Here is a 13,930-nt window from a genome sequence, read left to right on the forward strand (position 1 = left end):
GTTGCAGGTGAGATTTGAAACCCAGGTCTTCCACCACCTTCATTTCCTCCTACATCCCCCCTATTGCCCATTCTGAAATGCCCGAAAACTTGAAATCACGAGAACACAATCAATTCAGGCCCAAAATCATATTATATGTGGATGTGGAAAAGAGCCGTATGTATCAGGAAAGGAAACTGAGGCAGGCAGCAGGAAGAAGGATCCAGAGGGAGGACATCAGGCCCAGACTCCTTCTGGAGGCTCAGAGATGCCAGGATTCCATCCTGAGGTCGCACAGCATGAAAGGGCCCCCACAGCATTAGCTGGTGGCAACCAGAATGGAGGCTAGTCAGGCAGTGTCTGCCAACGTGTTTTTATCCTGAGAGTCAGCCTCCTGGGGGAGGCCAGGAGTGGGTAGGAGGGCCCCGACATCATCAGCACCGAGAGCGATCCAAGGGACTGAGGAGAGAGGAATAGGTGTGTTCATCAGACTGTGAGGCCCCCCCCCCTCTGTCCACCCCTCCTCCATGTTCTTTCTCTCTGTCTCTAGGTTCCTGTCTCCCTTTCTCTCTGAGTCTTTGTCTCCCTCTCTCTCTGGATCTTTGTCCCCTTCTATCTGGGTCTCTGTTCCCCTTCTATCTGGGTCTCTGTTCCCCTCTCTCTGGGTCTCTGTCCCTCTCTCTCTGGGTCTCTGTGCCCCCCGCTCTCTTGGTCTCTGTCCCTCTCTCTCTCTGGGTCTCTGTGCCCCGCCCCGGGTCTCTGTGTCCCCCCTCCCCGGTCTCTGTCCCCCTCTCTCTCTGGGTCTCTGTCCTCCTTCCGGGTCTCTGTCCTCCCCACCCCCTGGCTTCTGCTCCCTTCTCTGAGGCTGCTTCTCCTCCTGCGCCACACCTGGCTGTCCTGCCCTAATCCTCCTCCACAGCAGCGCTCCTCCCGTTGCTGCTGCCAGGAGCAGCAAGAGTCCGATGACGATCCCAACCACGGGTACTGCGGACCTGGCTGACGATTCTGCAGCCAGAGAAGGTATGAGATGGTGAATGAAGTCTCATCCCAGGAGTCAGGACAGGGAAATGGGGGCTCCCACACCCCCGAGCCAGAGAGTCCTGACCAAGTGTCTGGGGATGGGAGTGAGCAGAGGAAAGGTGTCGGGGTGTCCTAGGCTTGGGCAGAGTGTCCCCAGGTTAGATGAAGAACCAGCCATAGCAAGAAGAATGGTGGTCGGTCTTGCCAAGGGACCTGTGGTGTTCTGACTCTGAGGACGGGCAGGCACAGCACAATAGGAGGTCAGACTCACAGAGGACTGGCAGTAGCAAGGCAGTAGATGGTCAGTCTTGGCAAGGATTGGCAGAAGCAGACAGTGATTGACCAGACTCCATAAAGACCAGAAGTAGCAGGATGGAAGGTGGTTAGCCTCAGGGAGGACCAGCAGCAGTGGGGCTGAAGGTGGCCAGACTCAGAGAGTACTGACCATAGTAGTCAATATCTGGTCAGACTCAATGGGGCCTAGCAGCAGCTGGATAGAAGGCAGTCAGGCTTGGGAAGGACAAGCAACACAGGATAGAAGGCTGTCAGGCTTTCCGAGAATTGGCAATAGCTGAGCACAAGCTAAGGAGCCATGGTGGTGCAGTGGTTAAGTGCTCAGCCAGGAACCAAAAGGTCAGTGGTTCGAACCCATCTACCGCTCTGCAGAGGAAAGACCTGGCGATCTGCTTCTGTAGAGATTACAATCTTGGAAGCCCTATGGGGCTGCTCTACTTTGTCCCATAGGTTTGCTATGAGTCGGAATCAACTCAACAGCAACGGGTTTGGAGCACAAGGCACTTAGACTCAGGAAAACCTGCTGCAGCAATGGGCTATCCGGTGGGACCTCACCCAACTCCACCGTGAGGGGCTTCGCCAGCCCTGCGTGCTGCACAACGCAGCAGTAGTGGTGTTCATCGCCACTTTTGACTTGTAGTGATGACCAAGCATGGAAGGAGCCATCGCCATTGGGGCCCTGGTCGCTCTCCCCGGTGCCAGCCGCCAGCCCATTCCGGAGGAATCGCAGCTGCAGCTCCGGGGGGTAGAAGGAGAAGGCACTGCAGGTGAGGACGGAGAAGCCGGGGCTGCCTGGTCGGGCCTTCAGGCGCATGGAGGGCGGCTCTGCAGAAAGACAGGCAGACAAGCCTGAGCACCAAGCCCATAGACCGCCAGGGCCAGGCCCAGGCCCAGGGCAGGGCTGGATAGGGACAGAGAGGCCCTCATTCCTTCCACCACACCTAGTGGGCTCCGCCACGTGCCCTGCACTGGGCTGAGCCTGGAGGACATGGTGGGGAAATGGGAAAGCTTTCCCAGGGGGACGGACACCCAACCAACCTATGGGTTGCTCCCTCAGGACCCCATTTCATCCTTCCATAAACATTTTTAAACAAAACAAAAACCAGACCTGTTGCCATTGAGTTGATTCTGACTTATAACAACCCTACAGAACAGAGTAGAATTGCCCCCATAGGGTTTCTTAGGCTGTAATCTTTACGGAAGCAGAATGTCACATCTTTCTCCCACGGAGTGGCTAGTGGGTTCAAACCACTGACCTTTCAGTTAGCAGCCAAGCGCTTAACTACTATGCCACCAGGGCTCTTTGGATACAAGGTAAATATGTATAAATCAATAGCATTTCTATAAATTAGCTACCAACCAACAACCAACCCATTGCCATTGAATCAATTCTGACTCACGGTCACCCCATGGGTTACAGAGTAGAACTGCTCCATAGGGTTTTCTTGGTTGTAAACTCTTTTTTCCGTGGTGCCCTGGTGGGTTCGAACCACCAATCCTTTAGTTAGTAGCTGAGCGCAAACCCTTTGCACTACCCAGAGTCCTCAAATCAGCTGCAAACAATTGGAAAATAAAATTTTTCAATACCATTTACAGTAACTTCAAAAAATACCAAGCATCAAAAGATACTTAGGAGTAAATATAACCAAAGATGTATAAGATCTCTACACTCAAAACTACAAAATATTAGTGAGAAAAATTAAAGAAGAGCTAAATATATGAAGGGACATAACATGCTGGTAGATTAGAAAATTTATTATTGTTAAGATGTCAATTCTCTCCATATTGATCTATCAATAAAATTCAGTCACAATCAAAATCCCAACAAGATTATTTTTGGTGGTAATTGATAAGCATAATTCTAAAACATATATAGAAATACTGGGGCCCTGGCAGCACAGTGGTTAAGAGGTTGGCTGCTAACCAAAATATCAGCAGTTGGAATCCACCAACTGTTCCTTGGAACCTCTACAGGGTAGTTCTACTTTGTCCTGTAGGGTCACTGTGAGTCAGAATAGGCTCAATGGCAACAGCTTTGGTTTTTTATACAGAAATGCAAATGTCCTAAGATAACCAAGGCAATATTTAAGAAGGAAAATAAAGCTGGAGAACTTATACCACTAAATACCCAAACTTACTCTAAAACTACATTAATCAAGAGAGTGAGGTATTCACTTAGGAGAGTGGTGTCTGGGGTTTTAAATGCTAGCAAGCGGCCATCTAAGATGCATCAATTGGTTTCAACCCACCTGGAGCAAGGAAGAATGAAGAACACCAAAGACACAAGGTAATTATGAGCCTAAGAGACAGAAGGGACCACAAAAACCAGAGACTACTCAGCCTGAGAACTAGATGGTGCCCAGCTGCAACAGATGACTGCCCTGACAGGGAGCACAACAGAGAACCCCTGAGGGAGCAGGAGAACAGTGGGATGCAGACCCCAAATTCTCATAAAAAGACCAGACTTAATGGTCAGACTGGGACTAGAAGGACCCCAGAGGCCGTGGTCCCCAGACCTTCTGTTAGCCCAAGACAGGAACCATTCCCAAAGCCAACTCTTCAGACAGGGATTGGACTGGAATATGGGATGGAAAATGATACTGGTGAAGAACGAGCTTCGTGGATCAAGTAGACACATGAGACTATGTTGGCATCTCCTGTCTGGAGGGGAGAAGAGAGGGCAGAGGGGGTCAGAAGCTGGCTAAATGGCTATGAGGAGAGAAAGGGGAGGGAAGGACTGCACTATCTCATTAGGGGGAGAGCAATTAGGAGTGTATAGCAAGGTGTACGTAAATTTTTGTATGAGAGACTGACCTGATTTGTAAACTTTCACTTAAAGCACAATAAAAATTAATTAAAAAAAAAAAAAAGAGAGTGAGGTATTGGCATAAGAACAGACCAACAGGTCAATGAAATAGTCTAGAAGCAGATCCACATCTACTTTACGACAAAGAGTCCATTGCCATCCAGCGTATATGTGCGTGGAGGGGAGATGAAGGTCTTTGCAACAAATAATGCTGGGTCAACAGGTCCTTAGGTGGCGAAAACGGTTTGCACTCAACTGCTAACCTAAACATTGGTGGTTCGAACCCACCCAGTGGTACTACAGAAGAAAAGTCCTGGTGATCTGCTTCCATTAAGATTACAGCCAAGAAAACGTATGGAACAGTTCTAGTCCGTAACACATGGGGTTACCATGAATGGGAATCTACTCGATGGCAACCAGCAACAACTGAGTATCCGACTGGCTGACTGGAGAGAATGGAGAAGTGTGAGGCTGAGGAGATGGACTGCGGCTTCACCATGCAGGGCCTCGAGTGCCAGGTGGAGTGGCTAGAGCCGTGGTGTCTTGAGGGATCTAAGGAGCTGCAGGAGGGGTATGTGCAGGGGAGGGGCGGAGTCAGCTCTGGAGCTGAGCTCTGTTGAGGGATGGGTTAGAGGGGAGAGACTGGTGGCTGGGAGGAGGCTGGTCTTTGAACAAACGATACTGGGTCAACTGGATATCCATAGGGGAGAAAAATTAACCTAACCCCCTACCTCATACCATATACAAACATTAACTTGAGATGGATCATACAGCTAAATGGAAGTGCACACGCCACCCAGAAAGTTTTCCTGCCACAGAAATCAAACCAGAATCTGATCAAGTCTCTAGATATGGCTACTAGTTTATAGGATAAGCAGGAGACAGAGGACCATGTTCAGCAACACCACAGGAATGTAACCAGTAAAATCCAGCCTGGTGGAAGCTCAATAGGGAAAATGACTTACTTTCTTCAAAGCAAAAATTGCAAGGAAAAAAAAAAAAAAAACTATTTAAAGAAACGTATAGATTAAAAGACAATGAAAATGATGCACATTGAAATCACTGAACTGCATACATAAAAATGTTTGAAATGACATATGTTTCGCTATATATATTCTACCACAATTTAAATTAAAAACAACCAAAAAACTAATGTCCACATCTGCATCCAAGGTGCACAACTTTTCACAACCAGGAAAAAAAAAGAAAGATACTGAAGAGACAGACAAATAAGTGAATGGATAAACAAACTGTGGCACGTCCATACCATGAAATATCATTCAGTGATAAAAAGAAAGGCTCCATTATGCCACGAAACGACATGGAGGAACCTGAAATGCATGTTGCTAAGTGAAACACGAGTTGACACAACGGCTGCAGCAATAGACTCAAACATAGTGAAGATCATGAAGATAATACAGGACTGGGCAACGTTTCACTCTATTATACACAAGGTCACCATGAGTCGGAGCCAACTTGGCAGCAACTAACAGCAAAACAACAGTGTATGATTCCAACTATATGACATTTTGGAAAAGGCAAAACTGTAGAGACAGTAAAAAGATCAGTGGTTGCCAGGAGTTGGGGAAGTAGAGAGGAGTGGTGAACAGGTGGAGCTCAGGGCATTTTTAAGGCAGTGAAACTATTCTGTATGATATTGTTAATGTAGGACATACAACATTGAGCATTTGTCAAAACCCATAGGCCTGTTTCTGGAGCCATGGAGGCTGGATAAACCCCCAAAACTACTGCCTTAAGCTAATCTTTAAGCCTTATACCAAAAATATCTCCTTAAGTCTTCTTAACACTAAACAATAGTTCAGCTTAGCGAGTAAAGAATGTCTGCCTTGAGCATTATGCTCTTTTAAGAGCGATCTCTATGGTAGGTAGCAAACGGACAACAGCAACTCGAAAGGTTAGATGAAGCTCAAGGGGCAGTAATTCTATGTTAAAGGGAGAGGAACAACTCAGAAAAGGAGGGTGAGAATGGTTGCACAACTAGAAGAATGTAATCAACTTCATTGAATTGGACATGTAGAAACTTGAATTGGTGTATGTTTTTGCTGTGTATATTCTCAATAGCAACAAAATAAAACAAATTATTTAAGAATAAAATAAAAAGGACTGTACAACACAAAGAGTGAACCCTATTCTGAACTAGTTTGTTGTTAGTTCCCACTCAGTCATTTCTGATTCATGGTGACCCCGTGTGTGCAGAGGAGAACTACTCCATAGGGTTTTCAAGGCTGTGACATTTCTATAGCAAATTGCCAGGCCTGTCTTCTGAGGCACCTCTGAGTGGGTTCAAACCACCAAACTTTCAGCAAGTTGAGTGCTTGATAGTTTGCGCCACCCAGGGACTCCTAATGTAAACTGTGGAGCCTAGTTAATAATAGTGTATCGATATTGGTCCATCAGTTGTAACAAATGCACCACCCTAATGCAAGATGGGAAACCCTGGTGGCTCAGTAGTTAAGTGCTATGGCTGCTAACCAAGAGGTTGGCAGTTCGAATCCACCAGGCGCTCCTTGGAAACTCTATTGGGCCGTTCTACTCTGTCCTATGGGGTCACTATGAGTCGGAATCGACTCGATAGCAGTGGGTGGGTGGGAATACAAGATGTTAAGGAGCCCTGGTGGTACAGCATGGTTAAGTGCTCGGCTGCTAAGCAAGAGGTTGGCAGTTCAAACCCACCAACAGATCCCAGGGAGAAAGATGTGGCAGTGTGCTCCTGTAAAGATCTTTGTTGTTGTAGGTGCCATTGAGTCAGTGCCAACTCAGTGACCCTATGTACAACAGAACAAAACACTGCCCAGTCCTGTGCCATCTTCACAATCGTTATTGTTTTTGAGCCCGTTGTTGCAGCCACTGTGTCAATCATCTTGTTGAAGGTCTTCCTCTTTTTCTTTCATCATTCTCTGACCTCCAGTTCTTGGGTCATGAGATTACAGCCTTAGAAACCCTATGCGGCAGTTCTACTCTGTCCTGTAGGGTCAGTATGAGTCAGAATCAACTCAATGGCAACAGGTTTGGTTTTGTTAATGCAAGATATTAATAGTAAGAGAAACTGCATGCAGGAGGGAGAATGGGTTATATGCGAACTCTCTGTACTTTCTGCATGATTTTTCTGAAAACCTAAAACGGATCCAAAGGAAGACAAGCTATTAATTAAAAAAGAAAAGATACCTGGAAACCTATAGATCAAAAAACACTGAAGAGAGGGAGCAACTAATTGAAATGCGAGGACCTCAGGTGGGTCCTGATTGAAACAAATTTAAAAAACAACACACGTTTGTAAAACAATCAGGGGAATTCGAACAGGAGCTGAGTACTTGAGGGTGGGAAGGAACTGCAGATGATTACTTGTAGGTATGACAAATGTGGTGGTGAAGTTGGGTGCCCTCAAGTCAATTTTTGACTCATAGCGACCCCCATATGACAGAGTAGAACTGTGCCATAGGGGTTTCTAGGTTGTAAGCTAAGGGAGGGAGTGGTGGTGGTTAGTGGCTAAAACGCTTGGTTGCTAACCAAAAGGTCAGTGGTTCGAACCCACCAGCCGCTCTGCATGAGAAAGATGTGGCAGTCTGCTTCAATAAAGATTATAGCTTTAGAAGCCCTATGAGGCAGTTCTACTCTGTCCTATAGGGTCGCTATGAGCTTGAATAAGAAAATAAAAATCCTCACAACTGGACCAATAAGAAACATCATGATAAATGGAGAAAAGACTGAAGTTGTCAAGAATTTCATTTTACTTGGATCCACGATCAATGCCCATGGATGCAGCAGTCAAGAAATCAAATGATGTATTACATTGGGCAAATCTGCTGCAAAAGACCTCTTGAAAGTGTTAAAAAGCCAAGATGTCACTTTGAGGAATAAGCCGCTGGCGCCTGAGCCAAACCGTGGTATTTTCAATTGCTTCATATGCATGTGAAAGCTGGACAATGAATAAGAAAAACTGAAGAAGAATTGATGCCTTTGAATTAAGGTACTGAACTGCCAGAAGAACGAACAAATCTGTCTTGGAAGAAATACAGCCAGAATGCTCCTTGGAAGCGAGGATGCCGAGACTTCTCTTACTTACGGAATCAGCTCGATAGCAGTCTAGTTTTGGTTTAATTGTAACTGAGCAGATTGCCAGGTCTTTCTCCCGCAGAGCCCCTGGGTGGGTTCAAAATGCCAACCTTTCTGTTAGCAGCCAAGCGCTTAAAGGTTGTGCCACCAGGGCACCAGAGAGAGGTGTGGCGGTTATTAATTTTTTTAAATGTCCTTACCCAGGAATTACATACTGTAGTATTTACAAATGAAATACTCTGGTGTCTGGAATTTACCAAAGCTGAGTCTGAGGTGGAATGAGGAAGTGGGTGAGAACTTGTGTGAAATACGAATAAACATGGGTTCGCCATGGTTGAAGGTCAGTGATGGGGATTCATGGGGGAGGATCATTATCCTATTCTCTCTGCTCGTGTGTAGTTTGAAATTTTGCATAATTAAAACGAAAGGGGAAAATTAAAGCAAACTACCCTTAGGTCCCAACTCCTCCTTTGTGGTACTTGCAGTGAATATTTGGGCCACTCTCCATTAGACATGTCTTTCCTGGCAGCCTGGGTGCCGCAGGAGGGTAAACATGGCGTCCCTTCCCTCTCTTTGCCCAGGGCCTGGAATGACCCTTCCCTACCCCCACGTACCCCCATAACTGACCTTCAACCATAATCAACACATGGTTATTTGTATTACACTCAAATCCTCACCTGGCAATGCCTCACCCCACCCCAGACTAAGCTTCTTCAGTAAATCCCAACCAAAAAAACCAAACCCACTGCCATCAAGTCGATTCCGACTCATAGCGACCCTATTGGACAGAGTAGAACTGCACCATAGGGTTTCCAAGGAGCGCCTGGTGGATTTGAACTGCAAACCTTTGGGTTAGCAGCTGTAGCTCTTAACCAGTACGCCAACAGGGTTTCCTCAGTAAATCCCAGACACAGAGTATTTCATCTATAAATACTTCAGAATGTAACTCTATCAGGTAAACCAGTTGCTGTTGAATCGATTCTGCCTCATAGAGACCCCATGTGTGTCAGAGTAGAACTGTGCTCCATAGGGTTTTCAATGGCTGATTTTTTGGATGTAGACTGCCAGGCCTTTCTTCTGAGGCACCTAACCTTTTGGTTAGGATCAGTCAGGGACTTCTCTAGTTGGTAAGGGCACTTAAAATTAATACCACAAAACTATTATCATACCTACTAATGACCCATTGCTGTTGATTCTGACTCATGGTGACCCCATGTGTTACAGAGTAGAACTGCTCCACTGGGTTTTCTTTTTGTGTGAGTGTGCTTTATGTGAAAGTTTACAGAGTAAATTAGTTTCTCATTCAACGATTTATAAGCAAACTGTTTTGTAACATTGGTTGCAATCCCCACAATGGGTCAACACTCTCTCCCTCTCCACCCCGGGTTCCCCATTTCCATTTGTCCTGTTTTCATGTCTCTTCCCTGCTTTCTCATCTTTGCTTTTGGGCAAGTGTTACCCATTTGGTCTCATATACTTGATTGAACTAAGAAGCACATTCCTCACGTGTGTTAAACTATTTGTTTTATAGACCTGTCTAATCTTTGGCTGAATGGTGAACTTTGGGAGAGACTTCAGGTCTGAGTTAAAAGGGTGTCTGTCCATAGGGTTTTCTTGGCTGTAATCTTTGCAAGAGCCCTGATGGCACAGCGGTTAAGCACCTGGCTGCTAACTGAAAGGTTGGTGGTTCAAACCAGCAGCCATTCCAGCCGCTCCACAGGAGAAAGATATGGTATTCTGCTTCTGTAAAGATTATAGCCTAGAAAATCCTGTGGAGCAGTTGTACCCTGCCCTATGGGGTCACTATGAGTTGGAATAGACTCAGCGGCAATGGGTTTGGTTTGGTTTATTCTTTAAGGAAGCAGATCACCAGGCTCTCCTTCTGTAGCACCACTGGGTTGGTTCCGACTACCAACCTTTTGGTTAGGTGTTGCTGTTTTTTGTACCACCCAAGAACCTTACACCTACAAATACTTAATTACAATTCCTTCATGTCATCAGGTAGTCAGTTCTTCTCACTCAGCCAACGTTTGTTGGATGAATGGAGGCCTGGGGGCCTCTGGGAAGGAAACAGCTACATTGGGGGAGGGCTTCTCAAAGTGGGTGATATTCAGCCTGTGCCTTGAAAACTAAGTAGGGTTGGAACACGTGGAGAGAGGCAGGAAGGGTGTTCCAGGCCAGGGGAATCGCATGAGCAGACACTCAGAGGAAGGGCTTTGCTTAGATGGGGCACAGCCAACTGGGGGTGGAGCTGGAGTGTAGACTCTGATGGGCAGGTGAAGGAAGACAAGTGAAGCCGAAAGGGTCTGATGAGGTCATTAAAGGTAGGAGCTGGAATTCTGTGCTGGGGGCCGGGTGGGAGCCTTGAGAGGGCTGTGAGCAGGGAGGCTAGGAGGCCCGGCAGGAGCCCAGGGCCATGGTCAGGAGAGAGGATGGAAGAAGCAAGAGTGATTCAGGAGCTCCTTACCCTTCCACTCAAGGTTCCCTCGCCCCAACTCCAGGTGGCCCAGCAGCCGCTGAGGACAGGAGCTGAGCAGGAAGGCCCTCTCTTGGTTGACGACCTCAGCCTCTTTCTTCCAGAGGTTGCCGATGGCTTCGGCCTCAGGCCAGTCCCCACTCCAGTTGCCCGCCTTGGGATTGAAGGTCATGAACTCCTCACCGTTCAGGGCAAACTTGGCCGTGGGCACTGAGATGTTGCCTGGTCCCAACTCACAGCCCAGGAGACCCTGCAGGGTCAGGGGATCTGGGGGGCCACATGCAGGTGAGTGGGGCCCACGCGTCCAAGCCCCCAACCTCTCTAACCCAGACCCAGGAATCCAGGTCCCCCAGCCCCCTCCTCCCTCAGACCTAAGTGTCCAGGCCCCCAGCCCCTTCCTCCCTCGGACCCGGAGTCCAGGCCCCCAGCCCCTTCCTCACTGAGACCCAGGAATCCAGGCCTTACCTTTTCCTCCCACGACTTTGAGAGCTTCAAGAAAGAGCTTCTCCTTGTTCCTCAGGTCAGTTGTCTCTTTCTCCCAGTACCAGGGCACCTGGTTTTCCCAGACCCACGCCCCGCATGGCTCGGCCTCGGCCCGCAGGTTACTGTAGCTCAGGTATTGCTGTGGGCCCAGCCAGCCCGATACCCAGAATGCAGGAGTCCCCGGGGTAGGGGAGGATACAGCAGTGAGGTGGTACAGGAGGGAGAGATGGCTGTCTGCCGGAGAGAGACAGAGATGAAGAGAGCACGCAGAGGTGGGGTAGGGGCCTAAACTGAGAGTGGGACAGAGACTCAGAGACAGGGGAACAGAGACTCACAGAGAGGGGGGAACTGAGACCCAGAGAGAGGGAAACAGAAACTCAGAGAAGAGGACAGGGACCCAGGGAGAAGGTGGAACAGAGATCGAGAGAGAGGCACAGAGATCCAGAAAGAAAGAGATAGACTCAGAGGCGGGGGACAGTGACCCAGAGACAGAGAGGGAACAGAGACCCAGAGAGAGTGGGAAACAGACCCGTGAGAGGAGGATAGAGACCCAGAGAGAGAGAGATGGACAAGACCCGGGGGGGGGGGGGTCAGAGACTCAGAGATTGAGGAGAGAAGAGACCCAGAGAGAAGAGGACAAGGGCCCAGAGAGAGAGTGGGACAGAGACTCAGAGAGAGGGGGGATAGTGACCTAGAGAGAGAGGGAGAGAGACCCAGAGGTGGGGGACAGAGACCCAGAGAGAGAGAGGGACAGAGACCCAGGGAGAGAGGGGGTACAGAAACCCAGAAAGAAGAGGACAGGGACCCAGAGACAGGGGGACAGAGACCCAGAAACAGGCAGACAAGGACCCAGAGAGAGAGGGACAGAGACCCAGAAAGAGGGACAGAGACCCCAGAGAGAGGGGAACAGAGACCCAAAAGAAGAGGACAGGGACCCAGAGAGAGAGGAAGACAGACCCAGGGAGAGGGGGGACAGTGACCCAGAGAGGGAAAGAGACTCAGAGAGGGGGGAGGAGACTCAGAAAGCGAGGGAGGAAGAGACCCAGATGGAAGAGGACAAGGACCCAGAAAGAGAGGGACAGAGGCCCAGAGAGCAAGAGGGACAGAGACCCAGGGAGAGGTGGGGATAGAGACCCAGAGAGAGGGGCACAGAGACCCAGAGAAAGAGGGGTGCTGAGACCCAGGGAAATGGGGACAGAAACCCTGAGAAAAGTGAGAGGTGGCTCCCAGTCACAGAGGCCGCGGGAGAAGAAAGTGATAAACAACGTTTAAAGCAGGGGAGAAGAGCATACTGGTTTCTGGTGAAAACCCAGATTTCTCTGGCTGGGCTTCGCGTCTATCCGCAGCCGCCCTCCCCAAGGCCCCTCACCTGCGCCCAGCGTCCCAGGCAGGAGAAGCAGCAGCACACGGAGTCCCCAGGGCCGTGGTCGGGCGACCCTCATCCTGAGCCTGAGACCTAGCGGAGGGAGGCGGGTGACCTAGCCAGCCCTTCCTCTTCCTCCCCTGGACCCGCGGGGCGGCCCAGGACCCGGGCGGCTGGGGCCGGGTCGGGGGGCTCGGTCAGGAGGGCGACAGATTCTTATTAAAAAAAAAAAAAAAAAAAAAAAAAAAAATTTCCTCCTCCTCCCTGAACTTTCAACCCTTAATTTGATCCGTTTTAGTTAATTAATTACAGAGCCTGGATAAGCTGAGATTCCTCTTGCAGAGCTGGGCCCGGCCCTCTTCCCTCAGACCCAGCAGTACAGGCCACGGGCTCCTTCCTCTCTCAGACCCAGGAGTCCATGCACCCTCTTCCCTCAGACCCTGCAGTCCAGACCCCCAGCCCCCTCCTCTCTCAGACCCGGCAGTCCAGACCCCCAGCCCCCTCCTCCCTCAGACCCCAGAGTCTGGACCCCCCGGCACCCTCCTCTCTCAGACCCCAGAGTCCGGGTCTCCAGCCCCTCCTCTCTCAGACCCCGGAGTCCGGGTCTCCAGCCCCTCCTCCCCCTGGCCCGAGAGTCTTGGCCCCCAGGCCCCTCCCCCCTCAGACCCGGGAGTCTGGGCCCCCAGCCCCCTCCCTCGCCTGGCCCCCAGCCCTGCTTACGTTCGCTCCCAGCCTGCATCCCAGCCGATTCCCGTGACTGGAGACCCCAGTTCCTCCCTTACATCCTGTCCGGAGACTGTTCCCTAACCCCAAGAATATCCAACCCCGCCCCCCAGCTGCAGGGCACACCCCAGTCCGCCCGCCCAGCCTCTCCGCTGGTGTTTTTCTCTGCCTCTCTTGAAACTTTTGTCTTTTTTTGTTGTGGTTTCTTTCTCTGTTGCTCCCTGTTTTTTGTTCTGAGGGTGTCAGCCACCCAGCGAATCCAGTGGGATCCGAACTGAACACGGTTAGAGTCCAAAATGTGTAGGCCTCTGTGGGCCCCTTCTTACCTCCTTGTGCACCCCCCATCATGGCCTTCGCAAGCTTCTGCCATAAAGAAAATTCTCGAAATGCCTATTTCCCCCTTAGAGCTATTCCCGGAAGCGTTCCCCTGAATTGCTCTTGCTGTGTCAGTCAGTGCCCTTTTGACATTGCCGCATAACCACACAACCCCAACACCCTGTTATCCCGCGGTAGAACCCCCTCCCGGTCACCCACCGCATCCCCTGCTCTTGCTATAATGCTTCCACTCATTTTTTTAATGGTGGTAAAATACACATAAGATTTACCATTAGTGACATTTAGCTCATTCACAATGCTGTGCACCCACTACCACTAGTAGTTTCAGAACGTTTCTGTTCCATCATGCCAAAAGGAAACCCTATACAGGTAGCCC

At 49.5% G+C, this 13,930-nt stretch overlaps 1 protein-coding gene across 3 annotated transcripts; it reads right to left on the minus strand.

Annotated features, from left to right (window-relative positions):
* Nucleotides 1-113: 113 nt before the first annotated feature.
* FCGRT (Fc gamma receptor and transporter) lies at nucleotides 114-13,647 on the minus strand. 3 transcript variants are annotated; one of them, XM_064293971.1, is made up of 7 exons: nucleotides 13,545-13,644; nucleotides 12,502-12,588; nucleotides 11,115-11,366; nucleotides 10,641-10,916; nucleotides 1,849-2,118; nucleotides 868-984; nucleotides 114-438 (listed from the first exon to the last, which is right to left on the minus strand). In XM_064293971.1, exons 1-7 carry the CDS (start codon nucleotides 13,564-13,566, stop codon nucleotides 329-331), a joined length of 1,134 nt encoding a protein of 377 aa, XP_064150041.1. In that variant the 5' UTR covers nucleotides 13,567-13,644; the 3' UTR covers nucleotides 114-328. The 3 variants fall into 3 exon arrangements, with proteins under 3 accessions (XP_064150041.1, XP_064150042.1, XP_064150043.1); XM_064293972.1 differs by lacking the exon at nucleotides 13,545-13,644 and adding an exon at nucleotides 13,216-13,342; XM_064293973.1 differs by lacking the exon at nucleotides 868-984 and having other exon boundaries at nucleotides 13,545-13,647.
* Nucleotides 13,648-13,930: the final 283 nt, after the last annotated feature.

Source organism: Loxodonta africana, chromosome 11 (assembly GCF_030014295.1).
Source record: "Loxodonta africana isolate mLoxAfr1 chromosome 11, mLoxAfr1.hap2, whole genome shotgun sequence".
In the NCBI taxonomy this organism is placed as follows: Eukaryota; Metazoa; Chordata; class Mammalia; order Proboscidea; family Elephantidae; genus Loxodonta; species Loxodonta africana.

Bases quoted from the DNA above. Each gene is read 5' to 3' on its own strand.
- FCGRT (XM_064293971.1), bottom strand. From the start codon at position 13,566: ATGATGGGGGGTGCACAAGGAG. The intron at 985-1,848 runs GTGAGGTCCCAC...CTCTGGCTGCAG, and splicing joins GCCCCTCACGGTGGAGTTGG to AATCGTCAGCCAGGTCCGCA. The intron at 439-867 runs GTGTGGCGCAGG...CTCTCTCCTCAG, and splicing joins GATTAGGGCAGGACAGCCAG to TCCCTTGGATCGCTCTCGGT.